The sequence below is a fragment of the Oncorhynchus kisutch genome, linkage group LG8, assembly GCF_002021735.2.
Source record: "Oncorhynchus kisutch isolate 150728-3 linkage group LG8, Okis_V2, whole genome shotgun sequence".
Classification (NCBI taxonomy): domain Eukaryota; kingdom Metazoa; phylum Chordata; class Actinopteri; order Salmoniformes; family Salmonidae; genus Oncorhynchus; species Oncorhynchus kisutch.
In genome coordinates, this window is record NC_034181.2 from 40,433,735 (window position 1) to 40,458,778 (window position 25,044).

The window sequence follows — 25,044 nt, forward strand, 5'->3', positions numbered from 1 at the left end:
GTTAATCTTGCATTTTAATCTGGCATTTTAACAGAAAAGTAGGCTACACCGAGAAAAGTACAGGAGAAAAGTAGCTACACATCAGTCAGAGCGTTGTCTGCTGATAGAATGCCCATTTGTGAATTCTCATCTGAGTGGAGAAACCGCAACTGAAGCACAAAATTTGTCTGATGCCAAACATTTTTGATCTGCCTTTACAAAAACGCAGCAAGATATTTGTTAAGCATTTTATTATTTTATTCTGTGTGAAAACGCATCATTCTGCATTACCGCGACCCCTAAATTTAACTCGCTAGTTGTCTAAGTAAGTGTCTGAATTAATAAGGCGACGGGGACAGCATATTGTGTTAGCTTTCTGATGTGTTTGAGAAGCGTTTTGGATGAGAGTTATCTGTACAGCTGCCACTATTATCTTGATTTCCATGCGTTTTTTCTCCTCTCCCTTCTCTGTCATTCTGCTCCTCCCCCCCTCTTCTCTGAGCAGAGTGGGCAGGCCCATTGCCCTAGCGACTCCAGACTCAACACAGACACAGTGTGTACACATGCTGCTCCAGAGCCAGTACTGTTCCTCCTTCAGACAAGCATGCGTCAAGACATTTTCACAGTCTCTCGTTCACATTCATTTGTGATATGTCCAAACTCACCAAAAATGACATTCGGTAGCTCCTACCTGTACTGCTAGATTGCCGTCTTTGCAATTTGTATATTTTTGTTTGCACTCATTGTCATAATTAGCTAATAGCCTCCATAAGAATTCGCTATTACTTGTGCTAAATTTGTTAGCATGCCGGTAATACTGTAAATCCGGGATGAGAGAATGACAGTATGATACCGCCCAACCCTATTCTACACACAATACCCCATAATGACAAACTTAAAACATGTTTTTAGAAATGTTTGCAAATTTATTTCAAATGAAATGTAGAAATATCTAATTTACTTAAGTATTCACACCCCTGAGTCAATACTTTGTAGAAGCATCTTTGATGGCGATTACAGCTTTGAGTCGTCTTGGGTATGTCTGTATCAGCTTTGCCATCTGGATTTGGGGATTTACACACAATCTTCCTTGCAGATTTTCTCAAGCTCTGTTAGTTAGATGGGGAGTGGCGGTCAACAACAATCTTCAAGTCTTTCCACAGATTTTCAATGGAATTCAAGTCTGGGCTTTGGCTGGGCCACTCAAGGATTTTCACATTATAGTTCTGAAGCCATTCCTGCATTAATTTGGCTGTAAGCTTGGGGTCATTGTCCTGTTGAAATCTTCACCCCAGTCTAAGGTCGTTTGCATTCAAACAGGTTCTCATCAAGGATTTGCCTGTATTTGTCTCTGTTCATTGTTCCCTCTATCCGTACCAGTCTCCCAGTCCATGCCGCTGAAAAGCATCTCCATAGCATGATGCTGCGATCACCATGCTTCACAGTAGGGATGATGTTCTCCAGACATAGTGCTTTGCATTCAGGCCAAAGAGATACATTTTTGTTTCATCAGATCACAGAATCTATGAATCTCTTGCCTTATGCTCTCAGAGTCATTTATGTACCCTTTTGCAAACTCTAGGCATGCTGTCATGTGCCTTTTTCTCAGGAGTGGCTTCTGTCTGGTCATTCTCCCATAAAGCCCAAATTGGTTAAGTGCTGTAGAGCCTGTTGTCCTTCTGGCAGGTTATCCCATCTCAGCCAAGGAACTCTGTAGTTCTGTTAGAGTGGTCAATGCGTTCTTGTCACCTCCCTGACCAAGGTCCCTCTCCAGTTACTGATTTTGGTCGGACGGCCAGCTCTAGGCAGAGTCTGGGAAGTTCTATCATTTTTCAATTTCCCAATAATGGAGACCACTGTGCCCTTGGAAACTTTCAACACAATTGTTTAATACCCTTCATCAGATATACAGTTGAAATCGGAGGTTTACATACACCTTAGACAAATCCATTTAAACTCAGTTTTTCACAATTCCTGACATTTAATCCTAGTAAAAAAATCCCTGTCTTAGGTCAGTTAGGATCACCACTTTATTTTAAGAATATGAAATATCAGAATAATGGTAGAGCGAATGATTTATTTCAGCTTTTATTTATTTCATCACATTCCCAGAAGTTTACATACACTCAATTAGTATTTGGTAGCATTGCCATTAAATTGTTTAACTTGGGTCAAACGTTTCAGGAAGCCTTCCACAATCTTCCCACAATAATTTGGGTGAATTTTGGCCCATTCCTCCTGACAGAGCTGGTGTAACTGAGTCAGGTTTGTAGGCCTCCTTGTCTGCACACGCCTTTTCAGTTCTGCCCACACATTTTCTATAGGATTGAGGTCAGGACTTTATGATGGCCACTCCAATACCTTGACTTTGTTGTCCTTGAGCCATTTTGTCACAACTTTGGAAGTATGCTTGGGCTCATTGTCCATTTTGAAGAACTATTTGCAACCAAGCTTTAACTTCCTGACTGATGTCTTGAGATGTTGTTTCAATATATCCACATAATTGTCCTGCCTCATGATGCCATCTATTTTGTGAAGTGCACCAGTCCCTCCTGCAGCAAAGCACCCCCATAACATGATGCTGCCACCCCCGTGCTTCACGGTTGGGATAGTGTTCTTCAGCTTGCAAGCCTCCCCCTTTTTCCTCCATACATAACGATGGTCATTATGGTCAAACAGTTCTATTTTTGTTTCGTCAGACCGGAGGACATTTCTCCAAAAAGTACAATCTTTGTCCCCATGTGCAGTTGCAAACCATAGTCTGGCTTTTTGATGGCGGTTTTGGAGCAGTGGCTTCTTCCTTGCTGAGCGGCCTTATGTTATGTCATTATAGGACTCGTTTTACTGTGGAAATAGATACTTTTGTACCTGTTTTCTCCAGCATCTTCACAAGGTCCTTTGCTGTTGTTCTGGGATTGATTTGCACTTTTCGCACCAAAGTACGTTCATCTCTAGGAGACAGAACACGTCTCCTTCCTGAGCCATGACATAATTTTATGGAATTTCCCAAGCTGTTTAGAGGCACAGTCAACTTAGTGTATGTAAACTTCTGACCCACTGGATTTGTGATACAGTGAATTATAAGTGAAATAATCTGTTTGTAAACAATTATTGGGAAAATGACTTGTGTCATGCACAAAGTAGATGTCCTAACCATACTTGCCAAAACTATAGTTTTTGTGGAGTGGTTGAAAAACAAGTTTTATTGACTTCAATCTAAGTGTATGTAAACTTACGACTTCAACTGTATGCTTCATCACAATAATAGCGAAGACATCAATACTATGAAATAACACATGTGGAATCATGTAGTAACCAAAAAAGTGTTAAACAAATCAAAATATTTTAACAAATCAAAATATTTTATATTTGACATTCTTCAAATATAAAATATTAGGTGTGTTCAAAAGTTAGGTGTGTACACATTTTTGACTGGTATGCATGTAAATAAAAAAAAATGCTACAATTTCTTTCAACGTCTTTTCACGGTCATTATGGGTTATTGTGTTTAGATGCGTGAGAAAAAAACGTGGAATAAGTCAAGGGGTACAAATAATACATTCTGAAGGCACTGTAAATTGTCCTTGAACCTTTTAACCTTTTAATGTCTATAAATGTCAATAAAACTGTACTTGACAACAACTTCATTTGATAACTCATATATGGACCGTAATAGTATTATAGCTGCCCATCACAGAGCAGCATCCCTCAGGACATGTGAGGAATACCTGCTGTCACTGTATCTTAGTTGTCACTGTATTAGACTAAGCATAGGTGATTTGATGATGTTGAAATATTGAAGTTTAAATGGTGTTGGAATAGTGGAGGCAGCTCCTGTTTTCATTGCGACTTGTGGTTCTAAATCTATAGTTGTTTAGCAGTCCGAAAATCTCTGAAACATTAACTTGCTTGACCGTGCTGTAGTAGGTCATGTAACTATTTGAACTAGATGTTCATCTCCGGATTTGTGATTAAACAAATAATTTATTCTAGCATTGTGTCTTCTTATTTTCTCATCCTTAGGCCTATACATCACTGTGACAAGGGACGTGTCACATGTGCTCCCTCTCCGGCCTCTAGGTCACCAGGCTGCTCGTTTAGGGCGCACACCTGTCACCAGCATTAGGCGCATAATGACACACCTGGACTCCATCACCTCCTTGATTACCTGGCCTTTATATGTCACTCCCTTTGGTTTCTTCCCCAGTCGCCATTGTTCCTGTATCTGTTCTTGTCATGTCGGTACGCTGTTTGTGTTTCTTGTTTTGTTCATTTATTTATGAAATGTATTCACTCCCTGAAATTGCTTCCCGACTGTCAGCGTACATTGTTACTATATGAACTAACAGGTTATAGAGAAAACAATGCAATTAACACAACATAGGTTGTAATATGGCTTTTTTTCCCCTGGCTGGGCATCCTCAGTGACTTTTACCCACGCACAGCTACTGCACACAACACAAACTCTCCAACATAACGTATGTGTGGAGAGTGGCTATTTGAAGCACAAATTGGCCTCAAATGCAGTTGGAGTAATGTGGAAATGGTGCCCTGTGGAAGCAGGTGTTAAACCGCTTTTCAACTACACACAATACAGTATACTATGCTATACATACATTACCTTATTGATAATACAGTGGCATATAGACATCCTACATTTGGTTAAACACCCACACTACTGGAAATCCATCTTTTATAGCTGAAAGACTATAGAGCTTAGCCATGTTACACAAGGATTTAGGTCAACAAGTCATTGTTTTAGTCAAAGTATGATATATTTGGGCTTGAAGTACCAATTCTGAACTGCCCACAGTTCTTAACTGCCCACTTCTTGCAAATCCATGTGAATGCGGTGTCTTTTCCTAAGACATGACATACAAATTATTTTCAGCCTAAGTTTTGTTTCAGGCATAACCTCAGGAAGTAGGGATGCTGAGGGTGCTGCAGCACCCCCTGAAAAATCATAATTTAAAAAACAAGTCAAACAAGTTTTGCCAAACATTCTAAGCACCCCCAACCCCAAACTGCTTTCCTATGGCTATGGTTTCAGGGCTGGGTTTTATTTGAATGTTACCATCTGTAGTGGAATTTTACTGTCTCTTTCTGCTTAGTGTCTTACACTTATCATACATGTTTGACCTGTTGCATACTTAGAAATGCGCCTACAATAGACAGACAGGGTGCCTGAGGTTTGCTCTCAATAGATCGGCTCAGTAGGATTGGAACATTTGCTGAACACCCAGACTGCTAGATAAGGTTTCGTTGCCAGGTGTTCTTCTCCTGGGCAGCCATTCTCTGTGAGCAAACGCTTTGCTGAGAAAGGATGCACTTTTTTGAAAAAGTGATAGTATAAATATCCTGAGGGGGAAATACCTCCTCAGAGCTTCTGACTAACTTGTAGTGTGAAGTGCTGTTTGTAATCGCTTCGCTGGCTTTAGGGTCCTTAGTGGTAATTTCCTCAACACACCCACCAACATGGCATTGTTAATTATTCAGAAACAGCTGCAAAGTTATTCCACTTCATGACTGAGATGAGCCAAACAGCCTTGTGTCCATCCGCCTGAGCCATGGAAAAAATTAAGTGTGTTTTTGCACATCCACTTGTTTTGCTTCCCAGAAAATTATCATAATCCAATTGGATAATTTGTCAATTTTCACTTATTTTCAAGCTAGTCTGGAGAAAAATTATATAAATCTGACCATCTTAAAAATGGCATAATTGTGTGATATGATAGCATTGACCACTAAAGTGTTGCTTCACTACACGTTCCACTTCTTTGATTGGTGTAACATTAGCTAGAAACCAGATAATGAAAAGGAACCTGCAAAATAAAATTTGAGGAATTTGTAGTTAGTTACATGTGATTTGCGGCATGCATGATAAAGATAAAAGTCCTTGTAGCCTATCATTTAACTTCCCCATAAGCATGGGCTAACTTGGCTTTGCCAGCAGCCTACCTATCGAAGGTTGCACCGTGTCCAAGACAATGTAGAAAAACTCATATCAGCCATCTTTCAATTGTTATCCATATTACCGGAGCGTCAAACTTATTCCTTCTAACTATTTCTATGGTGGATTCGCAGCCGCAATTTATTGAAGATGCCAAAACTTTGGAGATAACAATAGATGACAAGGTCAAAGACAGGCCAGTGATTTCCATCTGTTGTGAAGTTTTCCCTAAATGAATGCTTATGACAAATCCAGCTCCAGAAACAGCCAGAGAGTCAGCTGGCTAATCTTTTGAATATGGTGTAGTTAAAAAAAACAAGCAACAGATAAGATTAGCTAGCTAGATAAGGTTAGCATGCTAGGTAGATAAGGTTAGCATGCTAGCTAGATAAGGTTAGCATGCGAGGTAGATAAGGTTAGCATGCTAGCTAGATAATGTTAGCATGCTAGACAGCTACACTTACAGCTGTCAGTGCCCTATTTGTTGATGTTTATCAACTTCACATGGACATTCCCACACTCAATTTGTGAATTTGTATAAGTAGCCTTCGTCAATTGGAGGCAGGAACCTGTTCAATCTTATGCTTACAACTCGTGCTAAGTTGAGATATTATATTGAATTAAATCAACCAGACTCAGAGGTCAACTTCAACATGTCTTTACTCCATCACGGTCCGTGTAACCCCTCACAACAGAACCCAAACGTGTATGTTCTCTCTAGGACGGGAAATTACGTTGAAATAGGGGTGGCAACTGTCTTTGTGGGGAGCTCAGATTCTTGTGGCTGATTTTCTGGTTCTCATGGAGGCTAGGGGAGACTGCTGCTGACTGACTACAGCGTACAACAGGCCCTAGTCCACCTGGGGGCACTTCACTACTCAGACACCCTGACAGAGATATTAAGAAACGGTAAGTATTTTTCCCCTGTTATGTGTGCATGTACCTTCTCTCAGGTGAGTTGCTCAGCTCAGACGACAGTAGAAATGTGGGGATTTGTGTCTGCGCTATCTGGTGTGTGGGAGGATCAAGGTGCACCTGTGGAGTCTGGTTGAAGAGCGAGATGGCCAAAGCTACCATATCAACTCTTTATCTCTGACACAGGCCCACACAGAGAAACTGACAATTTTTGTGATTAAAAAACAGCAGAAAATCTAAATGTAGTTGTTTTCCTACAACAACAAAAAAGTGTGAAAAAACTGGGGAAAATAGAACAAATGGGGGAAATCCGAATAATGGAAAAACAAAAGAGAAAACTGAATTTTGAAGAGAAAAAACTGAAGTAGACAAAAAAATGTACCGAATATAAAAGGCCCAACTAACGTTTTTAGTGTGTGTCATCCCGCAGCACAGCATTTTTGGGCAAGGTTGAGGTCAGGTCAAATATTGACTATGCACCCAAGAGGAAAAGAGGTTGGCCATCCTACATTGGGCCATCCATTTAGAGTAATATAATATATATATACAATTTAGCAGACACTTTCAACCAAAGTGACTTACAGTCATGCATGAATACATTTTTACGTTTGGTAGATCCCGGGAGTACCAAGATGCATGACAGGGTTATAAATGCTTTGTGAAGCCTCAATTTAATAGGATTTACAAGGCCTTTATTAAGGGGTGCTTATGTCACCCTTTACAAAGCACAGGTTTATGTCTTATTTCAGTTGAAATCATTCAGTTGTACAACTGACTAGCTATCCCCCTTTTCCCTTTCCTTTCCTTTTCTATTTGACATAGTGTTTTTTTTCACATTTGACATTGGTGGTTATGGCACACAGTTATGCACATTTATTAACCTTTTATAAAGCATGACATGCGGTTGCAGATGATTTGTAACACATGTAGAGTTTATGAAGGCTTTATAAGCTGCACTTCATTTAAAGCAGGACACAGTTTTGACTTAAATCACAAGACCTGAAAATGATTGTCTAACAAAGACTGGGCTCCCGAGTGGCGCAGCAGTGGTCTAAGGCACTGCATCTCAGTGCAAGAGGCGTCATTACAGTCCCTGGTTTGATTCCAGGCTGTATCACATCCGGCTGTGATTGGGAGTCCCATAGGGCGGCACACAATTGGCCCAGCGCCGTCTAGATTTGGCCGGGGTAGGCCGTCAAATAATTTGTTAACTGGCTTGCCTAGTTAAATAAAGGTTTTAAAAAAATGTTGCAAAATCCAGTTGTGCAAAGCTCTTAGAGACTTACCTAGAAAGACTCACAGCTGGAATTGCTGCCAAAGGTGCTTCTACAAAGTATTGATTGACTCAGGGATGTAAATAGCATACTTATGCAAATTAGATATTTCTGTATTTAATTTTCAATACATTTGCACACACACACACACAAAAAAACATTTTTTTCACCTAGTCATTATGGGGTTTTGTGTGTAAATGGGTGAGATTTAAAAAAATATTTTATCAATTTTGAATTCAGTTTGTCACGCAACAAAATGTGAAATAAGACAAGGGGTATGAATAGTTTCTGAAAGCACTGTAAACATTGCCTTGTATTTTTTACATGTAATATACCACATCTTCTGTCTGAAATGGGTACGAAAGACCTAGTCATGATTCCTGCATTTTCACAGACCCTGCAACTAAAATACAGGTATCGAGTCTGTGACTCGTTTCGTTGTTTATCTCCATATCAAATCATTTCTGGGTAACGCCGTACTGTGATTGTTTTCAAACAAAATCGTCGGGCGTGCGGCAGGGTAGCCTAGTGGTTAGAGCGTTGGACTAGTAACCGGAAGGTTGCAAGTTCAAACCCCCGAGCTGACAAGGTACAACTCTGTCGTTCTGCCCCTGAACAGGCATTTAACCCACTGTTCCTAGGCCGTCATTGAAAATAAGAATTTGTTCTTAACTGACTTGCCTAGTTAAATAAGTTTTTTTTTTTTTTTTAAATAAGAAAAAAAATTGCTTCTTAGCAAGAGCAATTTTTATATCTGTCTGGCAGAGGTCTGAGTGGCAAGGGGGAAACCGAAAATGAGCTGTTATTGGCAGAGAGGTTTGGAACATTTTCTTATTTGGTCTATTAACTAATTTATTGCTTGGGGATGTCACCAGGCAGGACAAAACAGGCTGAAATTTCAGGTGGTCTTTTAAAACAGCTCCCACACTAAAAAGGCATTATTATAGTTTTCACAATTTCACAGTATTATTACAACCTCATAGTGTGGAAATATATAAAAAACACAGGGGGGAAAAATCACGTTTTTGACTGCACTGGACCTTTAATACCTTCCTAATTTGCAAACAGACCCCATGGTTTAACAACACCTCCCAATTTTCCAGTTACCCACTGATATGTATAAAAGGGGTATACCTGCAAGAAACTATTAAAATAAGAGCTGTTTGGAAGGGGGTTGCCTTGTATTTTTTTTTTTTTTACCGGTAATACCGGTGTCTGAATTGTGTATTTGATAACTTAGAATTTGCCTGCAGTAGCACAACCACGCCGTAGGGCAGCGCTGTAGCATCAGATTATGTCTTACAGCGAGTCTCTTTCCTTGGATAGAAAAGCACGAGCTTTCCTTGATTTATCGGTGAAATCCATGGCAACTAGAGATAGACAACAAAAGTAGTCAGACTACAAGTAACAACAATGGAGATGGACGGGAAGATAGTGGAAAACTAAACGTTAGCTAGGTACTGTAGCGAACCCAGCAATCAACGGTCAGCTCGAACAGTTATTTGTTCAGGTTAAAAAGTTGAAGTTGAACTTTGTTCTTTCAAATCAACAACGCCAGATATGACAGCTTTTTAGTTTCACAGTCCAAAGTGCGAAAAAGTCGTGGTTTCTGAATTGAACAAGTTACTGTACAAGTAACGTTAGACTTATTTCTTTCAACATGCCTTTATCGAAAAAACAAAGTGGGTGTCTTGTGTGAAACTCCCGAGAGGTAGACAGGGTGACTCATTTAGTATCAGACGTTACCAGTGACGGGTTTGGTAATGGGAGAGGTGTGTGTGCGGGTTGCGGTTCGGGTCAGGCCGTTGTTTCCCAAAAATGTGCTCCACAACCACCAGCTGTGTGTGGTGCCCGACACCGTCCAGGTGATGCTGGGTAGCGACCGACCACGCCTTTGGACGGACTGCACGGTTAGGTTTACAAGTCCTGTGTCAAACCTCTGGTGGCATCTCTAGTTGACGGCTAGAGTGCTACAATGCTACAGTGTTCGCCTATGGACAAACCGGATCTGGAAAGACATACACCCTTGGTGGGGGACATGTAGGTAAGTTATTGGTCCAATGCAGCCGCTTTTATCTCAATATCAAGTACTTTCTGAGTAACAATTAAGTACCTTACTGTGATTGTTTTTAATTAAAATGGACAAAATCAATTCGCTTCAAGAGCTAGACTGTCAGGGAGGGGTCTGGGTGGGAGGGGAAACCTGAAAATGTGGTTGATGTCACCATGGAAGGCTAACTCCATCCCACCAAAAACAGGCTGAGATTTCAGGCGCTTTTCAAACAGCTCTTACACTAAAAGGACATTGTCATTATTTTCACAATTTCAAAGTATTATTCCAACATCATAGTGTGGAAATATATATAAAACGTAGGTAAATCTAGTTTTGACGTCACTGGGCCTTTAAAAGTGTGAGCCCAATTGTAGTCTTTGACATCATGCAGACGCCAAGTGCATTGAGGGATGATGATGTTCTGACATGAATCCTTGAATAATCTATCTACTATGATTCTACCCTGAACTGTCATTTGAGGCAAATGCAGAGAATCTTATGATTATACAATTACACTATTATATTATCATCAGACAACTCTGCTTTTGTGTTTTCACCAAGGAAGTTGCTCTCTCTCTGTACTTGTACCCTTGTTAGCATCTTTGCCGGAGGAGGAGAGTGGGATCATTGGTCGAGTTGCAGCAGATCTGTTTGTGCTCTTGGGGGAGAGGAGGGCTGCGGTAGACGTTAGGGTGTCCTACATGGAACTGTACCAGGAGGAGCTCAGGGACCTGCTGGAGGTCCAGACTGGCAACAAGGAGCTGCATGTGAGAGAGGATGACAGGGGTAACACTGGTAACACCCCTCGCTCTGCTAGGGTGTGTGTGACGTGTCAAGTGTGTGTTTAACCCCCTAAGGCCGATGTCCGATGCCCCATAAAAATCTGTCAGTTTGCATGGGATGTGTCTCAATCCACTGCATATGCCTATGTCGTACTTCCGCATCTCTGGTGAAAGGTGACAGAGCTAGACCGTGGTTTGTCAGACCATAAGACATCCCGAAAATCGGTCTTCTCATAAAATCATCTGTATCATCCGAACGGTTTGGCCTACAAAACTATGGAAAGATGAGACTCTCAAGAACACAAGGATGTTCTCCGGTTTTCTCTACGCCCTCCACAAGTCTCAGGAGACTCGCCTGAAGTCGGTACAACCAATCTGACATCTTCTTTCTGTGGTGTCCGTACTGTTAGGGCTACACACTAATATGACCCCTCTGCACAAAGGTGAGACTCTCACACACATGTTTTGCTCTAGGATGCTCACAGGACTCGTCTGAAGGTCCCCCCGGTACCAGTTGAAAAAATTTATGGAAGTACAATGCATTCGGAAAGTATTCAGACCACTTGACTTTTCCACATTTAGTTACTTTACAGCCTTATTCTAAAATTGATTAAAACATTTTTTCCCCTCATCAATCTACAAACAATACCCCATAATGAATGACAAAGCAAAAACAGGGTTTTTAGAAATTTCGGCAAATGTGTAAAAAAACAAACAGAAATATGACATTTCTAATATGCTTTGTCATTATGGGATATTGTGTGTAGATTGATAAGGGGAAAAAACAATTGAATCATTTTTAGAATAAGGCTGTAATGTAACAAAACGGGGGAAAAAGTCAAGGGGTCTGAATACTTTCCGAATTTTTGAAATGTATTTTTATTTAACCAGGAAGGGCTCATTTGAGATTTAAAATCTATTTTTTCAAGAGCGTCCTGGCCAAGATCGGCAGCACCAAGTCATTACAAAAATTACAGACAAACAACATGGAAAAACTACAAATAATCTAGTAAAAAAAACAGAATTCACAAGAGTATAACAAAACAAAACAAAAACAGCAAATTAAAAACATTGACAGGTCAGGGAATCAGTCTCAAGATCATTCATCAGTGATTTAAAAATACTAATCGGGGCGAGTTCTTCCAGTTTAAAAGTATTTTGTAAGGCTTTCCAAGACGATGGCGCAGAGTACATAAAAGCCTTTTAACCAAATTCAGTTTGGACATTTGGAACAGTTAGCAGGATAAAGTCCAGCGAACGAAGAGAGTACCCACCACATTTCTGAACAATAAAAATGCCCAAATAAAAAGGTAGTAAACCCAAAATGGCTTTGTAAATAAAAGTATACCAGTGACTGAGCCTACGAGTGGCTAGAGAAGGCCAGCCAACCCTGGTATACAAAGTGCAGTGGTGCGTAAGGGTTTTGCAGTTTAAAATAAATCTCAAAGTGCCATGGTAAAGGGTGTCAATTGATCTCAAACACTGAGCGGAAGCATTCATATATAAAATATCCCCATAGTCTAGTAAAGGCATAAATGTAGCTGATACTAGCCTCCTTCTGGCTTCAAAAGAAAAACAGGCCTTATTCCTAAAATAAAATCCCAATTTCAGCTACAATTTTGTTGTAAGTTGTTGAATATGCAATTTAAAAGAGAGGCTGTCATCAATTAAAATTCCAAGATATTTATATTTGGTTACAACCTCAATCTCCTTGCCCTGACAGGTAGTAATAGGTGAAAGGTTCAGAGGTCTATTTCTTGCTTTAGAAAACACCATTAGTTTAGTTTTGTCAGTATTGAGGATAAGCTTCAATTGACACAAGGTATGTTGAACAGTATAAAAAGCAGTTTGCAAGTTCTGGAAAGCTTTTGTCAGAGACGAGGCACAACAGTAAATAACAGTATCATCAACATAAAAATGAAGTTGCGGATGTTGGACATTTTTGTCTAAATCATTTATATAAATAGTGAATAAGAGAGGACCAAGGACAGAGCCTTGGGGCACACCATTAAAGACAGACAATTTAACAGACATAAGCCCATCAAATTGAGTGCACTGAGTTCTATTAGACAGATAGTTAGCAAACCATGCAACTGCATGCTCCGAAAAACCTACACTCGACAATCTCTGCCTTAGTATAGCATGATCAACTGTATCAAAAGCCTTAGAGAGATCAATAAAAAGTGAGACACTGCTGTTTTTTTGTCAAGGGCTTCAGTGATATCATTTAACACCTTCATGGCTGCTGTAATTGTGCTATGCTTCTTCCTGAAGCCCGATTGGTACATTGATAAAATAGTTAGTAAATAAAAACTCTTAGCTGTTCACTCACAAGGGTTTCAAGTATTTTTACCAGGGGTGACAGCTTTGAGATTGGCCTATAATTATTTAAAAGAGTTGGATCTCCCCCTTTTAAAAGTGGTAGGACAAATGCTGATTTCCAGATCTTTGCACTGTATATGCTGTATGGAATCTGACTGTAGTGTGTGGGTTTGTTTCAGTGGTAGTTGTGGAAAGAGAAACTGTGAATACCTCCGCTGAGGAGTTGCTGAGCGTCCTGGAGGCTGGCAATGCCCTGGGGCACACTGGCCCCACTCAGATGAACGAGCGCTCCAGCCGCTCTCATGCTATCGTTACCCTACAGCTGACGCAGGATGACCACGACAATGGCTCCCTCCGCTCCTCTAAACTCCACCTGGTGAATCTGTCTGGGTCAGAGCGGGCTGCACGCACCAGGAACACAGGCCTGCTGGTGCTGGGCAACGTCATCCTCGCACTCTCCAACCCGCACTCTCCAATCGCCGCCACAACCATGTTGTGGCTCCCTCCGCTCATCCTCAGGGACTCACTGGGCGGCTCTGCCCACACACTGATAGTGGCCTGCGTCAGCCCTTCCCACCACAGTTTCGCAGAGACGCTGAGTGTGCTTCAGTTTGCCTCACGGCCATGCTACGTGAAGAACCAGCCTGGGTTGTGTCCTGCCAGGGCGTGTTCGGGCTGGCAGCCTGGAGAGGCTCGTGTGGGGGAGCTGGAGCAGGAGGTCCAGACTCTGAGAGAGGCACTGAGAGAGAAGGATAAGACAAGGAGAGGGATTGCTTTGAGTGACAGCACCAAACAGGCCACTCAGGAGGAGTGTGATGACAGGGGGGCGGCTCTAGTGGAGGAGTCCCAGTACCGTTGCCTTGCACAGGACGCTGCCTTCCTATTGGAGGAGCTCCAGAACTCCACCCGGAGTCCTGCTCTGCAGCAGCGTTTGCAGGAATGGCTGGAGAGACACAGGGAGCTTAGCCACTCCGGCCACACTGGCTATCAACAACCTGTGGGGGGTGCAGGGGATGAGTCTCAACAGATCACCATCCTCCAGCTCAGACGTGAGCTCAAGAACTGCCAGGTAGTGTGTATAGTGGGCTCTGTTTCTCAGCTTTGTTTGCTCAATATAATCTGTTTACAAATTATATTCTAAACATAGGTATAAATTGTATTTGTCTCTCTTTTTCTCCCTCCCCCCCCCCAACTCTATTTTACTCAGTCTCTCTCCCACTCTCCCTTCTTCCATCAGGATACTCTGGCTATAGACAAGCAGGTGTTTGACCTGAGGGAATCTGAGCTGGAGCAGGTGTAGAGGCAGGTGCAGACACTGCTACAGGAGAAACAGACACACCTCCAGTCCTTACAGGAGGAGAGGGAGCACAGACAAATTAAGGTAGAGAGAGAGAGGATATTGAGATACAATGATTGAATGGGGCATTTCTACAGTGGGTGATGACTGATGTTTTTTCCGTTGGTTGGGCGTGCAGAAGGAGCAGCTGGTGGAACAGCAGCTGTTGATAGATCGTCTCTGTGGTGACCTCCTGACCTTCAGGATGGGATCCTTTAGACCCTCGCTGGACACTGGGGCTTCTGGGAAGTCAGCGAGGAGACCTCAGTGTTCCCGTGATCAGCTAAGGCCATGGTTGTACGAGGAAGGTGTGTGTGTGGTGTGTGTTTGTGTGGGGCTGTGGCGGTCACAAAATTGTCAGCTGGTGATTGTCAAGCAAATAACTGTCAGTCTCCGGTAATTGACCGTTAATTAACAAACACATTTAGCATCTCCTGGCTTCCACACATAGCCTACAAGCCATTTTAAAAAGTCTAATACATCCATGTAATATAGCCTACACTTTCACAATAAATGTATTGTTTATTTTAGACAGGTCTAAAGAAGCATGATATGAAGAAACTGTAGTGTATTTCAGAAGAAAATAATAGTACAGTATACTCTGAGTTGTTCTGATGTGGCTATGCCAAATTGGCTGTGGGCTACACTTGTTCATTTAGCAGACAAGATTTGTTTAGAATTCCGTGGCATTATTTGATAATGTTTTATAGTATGAAGAATACAATTGAGCAAAGCTCAATAAAATACCAATATTTTCTCAAGGATTTGAGGGAGTGCGCACATTCGGCTATTCTGTGTGAAGCGGTTAACAAAGGAATAGGTCTTCCTATATGCTTAATTTAGAGTTGTTAATGTAACTTTAGTTCTACAAACGATATGTTTTGATTTTTAATACATTGTAAGGCTGCATGATGCGACTCTAATGAGGATTTGAAAAAACTGACCATATTTACTTTATCAGCCAACAAGATAAGCCCAAACGAACAGCAATAACACTAGCCTATATCAGTCTACTATCCCCCAGAGTACAAAAGTCGACCTATTCTATTCTGTGTGAGCATTCAAAAGTGACCAAAACATCAGCCAGGAAGCATAGGAACTGAGAAGGTCTGTGGTTATCACCTGCGGAACCACCCCTTTATTGGGGGTGTCTTGCTAATTGCCTATAATTTCCACCTGTTGTCCTTTCCATTTGCACAACAGCATGTGAAATCTGTCAATCAGTGTTGCTTCCTAAGTGGACAGTTTGATTTCACAGAAGTGTGATTGACTTGGAGTTACATTGTGTTGTTTAAGTGTTCCCTTTATTTTTTTGAGCAGTGTATTTTCTTTTACTGACCACAAAGTAACAAGTATATGACCTTTACATACAAAAGCAGAAACTTCATGAATAAATAAATAAATATGTTAACTAATAAATAGATGTTACAAGATAATACAATTGTTTGGTTTTCTTATTCTGGTGTGACATACTGCAGTTCGCCTTCACAGAGAACCATCAATACTCAATGCAACAGGTGTCAACACATTCATGAAACAACACTGGTAGAACTGAAATGATGTTCTACCTAGGCAATGGAAAACAGGAATGGTGGTTCACGAAACATATTCATTTACAATTAGCATTAGTTTAAGGGAATGAAAGCGCACACATGTTCTCCCCCACAAAAATCTTTACTAGCTACTTCAAGATATAGTAAAACACCCTAATCCTTCATCTGTTTCCTAGATTCACCCGTTTTAGATGAATTTCTAAGGCCAAATTCATATCCATATCCGTCTTGATCTTGCTGGCCTGGGAACTAAGCATCCCCCAACCTTAAATTGGCAACCATGATTGGCAATTGTCACAGCCCAGCTATTGTGCTCTATCTAATAGGATATTCACCATTATGTTCCAACTTTTAAAGCAAAACTGAATACATAATTATTTTTGGAATCCTATTTCCACTCTCTCTGCAAATGCAGCCAACCACTTCTCCAAAAGAAAAACAAAAAACATTAAGTGGACTAAAAGAACAGTGGAACATGAAATGCCAGAAGACAAGACGAGGTTCTGAGAAAGCAACACAACTGACAGAATATAGAGTGGCTCACTGGAGTATAGCAATCATTTAAAAAGAAATAAGACCAATGTTAAATAATCAACTGTTTTTTTGGGACTCATTTCTGCTCAGACAACTAGAAGTCACATGTACGATCATATATGTATCATAAATATATGTTTTGAAGGTTGAAGGTTTAAAATGACCTTTGTCTGGTTCTCATTAAAGTACAATTCATACACAACAGTATACAGAGACATAATATAGAATAGACAAAAGGCAGAATGAGAAAATCAAAACTGCCCATTACTAACATGGTTCCAACTGATTCATGACTCCTACCAGTGTGCAGTGCCACACGTCGTGCCCATACACACAGGTTTACAGGTGATACAGACAAGTGGCAGGTGTCTGTTAGGACCTGGCTGATTTGGGAGTTTAACAAATAATGTAGAAACCAGTGATTTAATCAAAGATGGAAGGAAGAGGAAAATCCTATTTTAACTGTCTGACTTTTGTCTCCCCGTAAGAAGTTACCATTCTATCCTTTAAAGGGTGAACCGGCCGTGATCGGGAGTCCTATAGGGCGGCGCACAATTGGCCCGGCGTCATCCAGGTTTGACCTGGGTAGGCCGTCATTGTAAATAAGAATTTGTTCTTAACTGACTTTTCTAGTGAAATAAATGTATCATGGAAGGATCGGTCCTTGCATCCATAGCTCTGTCTATGAATTTGAGAGTGGTTACATTTCTCAAACCCCATCCATCAGATTTTTACCAAAACAGGGGTGGGGAATTTGCTTTGTTATTGTTTCTACTGCTGATTGCAGCTTTAAGCAACCCAATTAATTATTTTCCTTCATTTCAGTTTAAAGAAATTCTCTAATATATTGTGATATAACACCTACCTACATGCAGTAACAACTTACTTGGAACAAGGTTACTTGCGAGGTAGTCTACTTATTCAACACAGTAGAAAATTGAAGCTGATTTAATTTTCTCCCTAATGCTGTCCTTTGGCACATCTAGCAGGGACCTTACCTGTTAACTAATTTACGTAGGTAAACTACGGCTGTAAATATAAGTTTAAACTCCAACATTATGGACATTTCCCTCAACCAGGTTAATCCTACTCCTGTACTGAATTGCACTTTAATAATGATTCATGGTAACTATCACATCTTAAAATATTCCAGGACTAATTGTTAATCTTTTTTTTTTTTTAATGAAATAAAATGGTTAACCGATATTCAGTTCTTGAGTAACTATGGCATAATTTTTTTTCTATATTCATTTGAACTGGGTCTGTGAAACCAGCCTTGTGTATGTATATTCTAACTAGAGGTCGACCGATTATGATTTTTCAACGCCGATACCGATTATTGGAGGACCAAAAAAAACGATACTGATGAATTGACCGATTAGATTTTTTTTTTTATAAAATAAAATTGTATTTATAATAATGACAATTACAACAATACTGAATGAACACTTATTTTAACTTAATATAATACATCAATAAAATACATTTAGCCTCAAGTAAATAATGAAACATGTTCAATTTGGTTTAAATAATGCAAAAACAGTGTTGGAGAAGAAAGTAAAAGTGCAATAACATGAGAACATATGAAAGCTGGTGGTTCCTTTTAACATGAGTCTTCAATATTCCCAGGTAAGAAGTTTTAAGTTGTAGTTATTATAGGAATTATAGGACTATTTCCCTCTATACCATTTGTATTTCATTAACCTTTGACTATTGGATGTTTTTATAGGCACTTTAGTATTGCCAGTGTAACAGTATAGCTTCCGTCCCTCTCCTCGCTCTTCCCTGGGCTCGAACCAGCAACACAATGACAACAGCCACCCTCGAAGCAGCTTTACCCATGTAGAGCAAGGGGAACAACTACTAGAAGGCTCAGAGTGAGTAACGTTTGAAACGCTATTAGCGCGCGCTAACTAGCTAGCCATTTCACTTCGGTTACACCAGCCTCATCTCGGGAGTTGATTGGCTTGAAGTCATAAACAGCGCAATGCTTGACGCACAACAAAGAGCTGCTGGCAAAACGCACGAAAGTGCTGTTTGAATGAATGTTTACGCGCCTGCTTCTGCCTTCCACCGCTCAGTCAGATACTTAGATACTTGTATGCTCAGTCAGATTGTATGCAACGCAGGACACGCTAGATAATATCTAGTAATATCATCAACCATGTGTAGTTAACTAGTGATTATGATTGTTGTTTTATAAGCTAAGTTTAATGCTATCTAGCAACTTACCTTGGCTTACTGCATTCGCATAACAGGCAGTCTCCTTGTGGAGTGCAACGAGAGAGAGGCAGGTCGTTATTGCGTTGGACTAGTTAACTGTATTGTTGCAAGATTGGATCCCCCGAGCTGACTAGGTGAAAATCCTAGGCCGTCATTGAAAATAAAAATGTGTTCTTGACTGACTTGCCTAGTTAAATAAAGGTATAAAACAATTTAAAAAAAAATATATATATATTTTTTTAAATCGGGCCCAAAAATAGATTTCCGATTGTTATGAAAACTTGATATCGGCCATTCCGAATAATCGGTCGACCTCTAATTCTAACCCCACTTCAATCAAGACAGGCCAGTGTCTACAAGGCATACCACATACATCCTATGATGACTAAGTATATGTCACAGTTAACAATTAAAAATAAATCAAACCGTTTCCCCGACAATATAACTGGAGGTAAAAGTGACCCTTCCCTTTGTGTTCCATGACATGACCTGAAATGACAGAGTACCGGCTGGTATTACATAGATAAGGAGAAGGCAGTGAACAGTGGAGCACATCTCAGTCATGTTCATCAAGGCACGCAATTGAAAACATTTTGTGACTGAAAATGAAATTGACAGTTTCTTATAGGACTAGTCTAAGTAGTGCCTCCCTACGTCTCTTTTATTCCATTTGGTGCCTAATGAACTGGACCCTGATCTCTCTGTTCGGTTGCAGCTGTTCAAACTGACCATAGAGAATGATAGAGGTCTCTATTAGCCAAAACACTGTTTTAGCATGGGCAGCACCGTGTCATCAGGAGGGATCAGCCAATCGTAAAGAAGAAAATTGACTACTTTCAAATGGAGATAGCCTCAACGCCACTGCCCATGCTGTCACAGACGCTATAATAGAACAGATACAAATATGAGTCCTCTATCTCTATGTTTGAGAAAGACTGTTGGGGAAGAGAAGTGGATGACTCCTGGAGATCACTTGTTCTCAATGAGAGTCTGCACCTTGCACACCAGTTCCCGGGCCAGTGTCAGGATCTGCTTGCTGTTGTGATGCTCAGCCATTTCTGAAAGGAGATGAGAAGATTTCATTCCCGCTGGACCATTTCCAACATTGATGCACAAGGCTATAATACCATATTTATTTTGTGTGTGTTATTCATTGAACCATTAACTTACTCAGCACAGGTACTCATTCAACATTATTATTTGCCTTTCAGCTATTGACAAAGTGGGAAATTACAAACAAAATAAGCACTTTTAGATTTCTCTAGGAAATTAAAGCAGTGGAACGCTCCACATCAAACATGAATCTGTAATCTACAGCTTTTGCCCTATTCGAGTGTTTCATATTAGCTGCTGCAAGGTGGTAGACAGTTTACGATTTAAAAAAAGGTATACTGTAGTACTGTACACATACAATTTTGGGTTTGGGTACAGCGGGTAAATATAATGCCATTCACAATGTTCAGCATTCACAATATTACTTGCATTGTCTGTTGTGACCGGATTGTTATGTTGGGCCACAAGTTTCCACTTTGATGGGAAACTTGTCTGAGTCGTGTGAGCGAGAGGTGAGGGAGCAGCACACACACACTTAGTGGAGACAAAGCAGCAGTGGGAAACGTCTTTGAGCGCACTTGTAGCGAATTACATACATTTGCTCTGAGGTGGTTTAAACTGCATTCTAATGTTGACTTTGCTTAAAGAAAACGGTATCAAGCTAAGTGTTTTATGCATGCTCAGTTCTTGGGTCTCGGGGGCTGCCGAATTGAAATTTGAAATGGAAATTTTGGAACTCCCTTTTGCGTGGTTCATTTTATAGGGAAAAGTCCTCAATGAAACTGATACTGTACATTTGCCTCTGTTTCCCATAAAGTAGCCTATTCATTTATATGCTACAATAAATATGTTAAAATTATACTGTTCAAAAGTTTGGCGTCACTTAGAAATGTCCTTGTTTTTGAAAGAAAAGCACATTTTTTGCAATTAAAATAACATCAAATTGATCAGAAATACAGTGTAGACATTGTTAATGTTGTAAATTACTATTGTAGCTGGAAAAGGCAGATATTTTATGGAATATCAACATAGGCGTGTTCCAATGGCATGTTGTGTTAGGTTAGCTAAGTTGATCATTTTAAAAGGCTAATTGATCATTAGAAAACCCTTTTGCAATTATGTTAACACAGCTGAAAACTGTTCTGATTAAAGAAGCAATAAAACTGGCCTTCTTTAGACTAGTTGAGTATCAGCATTTGTGGGTTCGATTACAGGCTCAAAATGGCCAGAAACAAAGAACTTTCTTCTGAAACTCGTCAGGCTATTCTTGTTCTGAGAAATGAAGGCTATTCCATGCGAAAAACTGCCAAGAAACTGGAGATCTCGTACAGAGCTGTGTACTACTCCAGTCACAGAACAACGCAAACTGGCCCTAACCAGAATAGAAAGAGGAGTGGGACTTGTAACCAAAAGGTTGCAAGATCGAATCCCCGAGCTGACAAGGTAAAAATCTATCGTTCTGCCCCTGAACAAGGCAGTTAACCCACTGTTCCTAGGCCGTCATTGACTTGCCTAGTTAAGTAAAGGATTTTTTTTGTTGCATATCTCCCAGCATGCCTTTCAAGTGAATGTGAGAGATACCCACCCATGACTATGTTGTTAGTGACAGAGCCATGGTTGTTGCATTCAATAACTAGTCCTGAAGCCTTAACCAAGTGATTGCCTAAGTGAGTGAGTTTAAATTCAAAGTAAACCCTCTATGACCATATATTATACATTTTATAAGGCCTTTAGTTGGTTATGTTGGTTATCCCCAACATTGTGGTCTGAATATAGTGCCACATCTGACCTGCAAGTCACAATAAGATGGTTAGTGAAGTGATTAGTAATTCCTAATGGAATCCAGCCAGAGCGAGGATATTCAACACTATTAATATTTTATCATTCAGAATGACTGCAATGGTGAAGGACTTGATAAACAAGATTACCTAAACCATCTAAACTGGAACAACCATTTTAGTAACAGGTGCAATAAATCCAACCATTTACAGATTGGATTAGTTTAGAAAAAGGTAAGTTACTTATCTGCCTGCAACAAAGCATTCTGGGAAGAATGATGAGGCCTCACCCATGTCTTTTTCACTCATACAGTTAACGGAAATCAACTTCGACAGTCGAGTAACCACAACACGTAGTGTTGATTCCACTGATTCCACTGTCCTAAGCTCTCGATATGCTGGTTGAAACGTTTTAGTTTCTCTTTTGCTAGCGTCACACTGTAGCACTGTGGGAGCAGGCTCAATTTTAAGTTTAATTTTCTTAAAAACCACCTGCGTCGCGGGGAAGGGTAACTTTTAAACTAGTGCAACTGTGTGAAGAAAGACTCCAGACTTCCAATGCTCCACAAACAATTGAATGAATGTTGATTTCATTGTTAAGACGGTGTACCGTTGAAAAACTTAATGATGTCGGTGAAGTCCATGTTGTTCTCCAGAATGATGTCCCGGTAGACCTCCACCAGTGCCAGAGCGATGAAGAGGACAAAGTGGCCAGAGGAGGCGTACTTTGCTGCCCAGATGGTTTCCCACACCGCAAACACATCGTCATACACCAGCTCTGAGAAAGAAAAAGGTACAGTGGATGGAGAAGTCAGGTGTGGTTGGGGTATGGCAGAGCCGGATTAACAAATCATAGGCTCCGGGTGGCCCCCATTGATCTTGTTCGTCACTCTCACTCAGATATCAATAACATGGCATAAGTCATGGCAAAATGTGTCGGATTTCAGGTAATTGGCTTTAAAACTGAAAAGAAAATGACTCTCCGCCACATGGCAAAATGTGTACAATTGCAGAAGATTAACTCTCTCTGGGGGGGGGACTAAAATATTTTGCCAGGTGGGTGGGCCCCCCAACCAATTCTCGCTTAGGGCCCCCAAAAGGCTAGGACCGACCCTGAATCAGTTACCCAACCAAGGCAGGGCCCCCTAGTTACCCAGGTGGGCCTGTTTTTCCTGAGTGATCTTGCCATATCTTTGATGTGGAAACGGCTCATTAGAACTAGGTCTTGTTAGCCTTCTTCTTTGCTGTTTGACATTTGGTTAACGGTATGAAAACACTCAGTTTAATTGGCATTTTCTATGGTATAAAATCCCCTAATAGCAGGATGTAATTATTACCACGCTTTAAGTCTAGAAGGAACCATCGGTAGCAGAAGTAGAAGTGGGTGTAGTCGCCATTTTGGTGCATGAGCTCAAAGAGCTCAGAATCCAGGATCTACAGAGGGGTAAGAGGAGAGAGGAAGGAGTAGGGGAGAGGGCAAACAGACAGTTGAAGAAGAGGGATGGGTTGGGGGGAGTAGAGGAAAAGGGTCGGGAAGAGAGGAGGGGGAGGTTAGTGGAGAACAAAGTTGGATGTGTTATATTCACTGTATCCTACTATTCATGAAAACTGGATACATGCCAAAATATACAATACTTGACTAAAAGTATAATTGGAATTAATATGGAGCTGGTCCCTCCTAGGTTGGTGCATCCTGTTTCCATTGATCATCCTTGAGATGTTTCTGTGGTCAATTTAATTGATTGGACATGATTTGGAAAGGCACACACCTGGCTCTTTAAGGTCTCACGGTTGACAGTGCATGTCAGAGCAAAAAACAAGTCATGAGGTTTAAGGAACTGTCCGTAGAGCTCCGAGACAGGATTGTTTCGAGGCACAGATCTGGGGAAAGGTACCAAAAAATGTATTCAGCATTGAAGGTCCCCAAGAACACAGTGTCCTCCATCATTCTTAATTGGAAGAAGTTAGGAACCACCAAGACTCTTCCTAGAACTGGCCATCTGGCCAAACTGAGCAATCGGGGAGAAGGGACTTGCTCAGGGAGGTGACCAAGAACCCGATGGTCACTCTGGCAGAGCTCCAGAGTTCCTCTGTGGAAATGGGAGAACCTTCTAGAAGTACAACCATCTCTGCAGCACTCCACCAATCAGGCCTTTATGGTAAAGTGACCAGATGGAAGCCACTCCTCAGTAAAAGACATGACAGCCCGCTTGAAGTTTGCCAAAAGGCACCTAAAGGACTCTCAGACCACTAGAAACAAGATTTTCTGGTCTGATGAAATCAAGATTAAACTCTTTGGCCTGAATGCCAAGCATTATGTCTGGAGGAAACCTGGCACCATCCCTACAGTGAAGCATGGTGGTGGCAGCATCATGCTGCGGGGATGTTTTTCAGTGGCAGGGACTGGGAGACTAGTCAGGATCGAGGGAAAGATGAACAGAGCCAAGTACAGCGAGATCCTTGATGAAAACATGCTCCAGAGCGCTCAGGACCTCAGACTGGGGCGAAGGTTCACCTTCCAACAGGACAATGACCCTAAGCACATAGCCAAGACAGCGCAGGAGTGGCTTCGGGAAAAGTCTCTGAATGTCCTTGCGTGGCCCAGCCAGAGCCCAAACTTGAACCCAATAAAACATCTCTGGAGACATCTGACAATAGCTCTGCCGAGATGCTCCCCATCCAACCTGACAGAACTTGAGAGGATCTGCAGAGAAGAATGGGAGAAACTCCCCAAATATAGGTGTGCCAAGCTTGTAGTGTTATACCCCCCAAAAAACTCTGCTGTAATCGCTGCCAAAGGTACTTCAAAAAGTACGGAGTAAAGGGTCTGAATACTTATGTAAATGTGATATTTCAGTTTATTTTTGTATTAATTTACAAAAAAAATTGCAAACATTTCTAAAAACCTGATTTTGCTTTGTCATTATGGACTATTGTGTGTAGATTGATGAATTCAATTGTTTTTTCACTTCATTTTAGAATAAGGCTGTAATGTAACAAAATGTGGAAAAAGTCAAGGGTCTGAATACATACATTAGTGTATATATAGAAGTTACAAAGTGTCTCTGTGGCCTCACCTGGATGAGAGAGCGCATGTTGGCAAATTGAGTGTCCATGCCACCGCCATGGGGGAAGTTCTGATTCATCCGCTTCATGAGCTCAGTGAAACAGCTGAAGGCCATGGCCTCTGAGTGAGAGTGAGTGAGAGTGAGTGAGAGTGAGTGAGAGTGAGTGAGAGTGAGAGAGAGTGAGAGAGAGAGAGAAAAAAGACACAGGGAGAGATGAGGAAAGA

At 41.0% G+C, this 25,044-nt stretch overlaps 1 protein-coding gene and 1 pseudogene across 2 annotated transcripts in view; one reads left to right on the forward strand and one right to left on the reverse strand.

Moving 5' to 3' along the window:
* Window positions 1-9,471: 9,471 nt before the first annotated feature.
* On the forward strand, window positions 9,472-16,047 carry LOC109895063 (kinesin-like protein KIF27; annotated as a pseudogene).
* sgsm1a (small G protein signaling modulator 1a) overlaps window positions 15,889-25,044 on the reverse strand; it is an 83,178-nt gene continuing 74,022 nt past the window's right edge. Inside the window, exons 23-26 of one of the 2 annotated variants that reach the window (XM_020489556.2) lie at window positions 24,830-24,939; window positions 23,090-23,186; window positions 22,363-22,530; window positions 15,889-19,979 (exon numbers count right to left, since the gene is read on the reverse strand). In XM_020489556.2, coding sequence (XP_020345145.2) covers window positions 19,891-19,979; window positions 22,363-22,530; window positions 23,090-23,186; window positions 24,830-24,939 — 464 coding nt within the window. In that variant the 3' untranslated portion in view covers window positions 15,889-19,890. The remainder of the gene's footprint in view (window positions 19,980-22,362; window positions 22,531-23,089; window positions 23,187-24,829; window positions 24,940-25,044) is intronic. The other variant, XM_031830361.1, reaches the window with a different exon arrangement.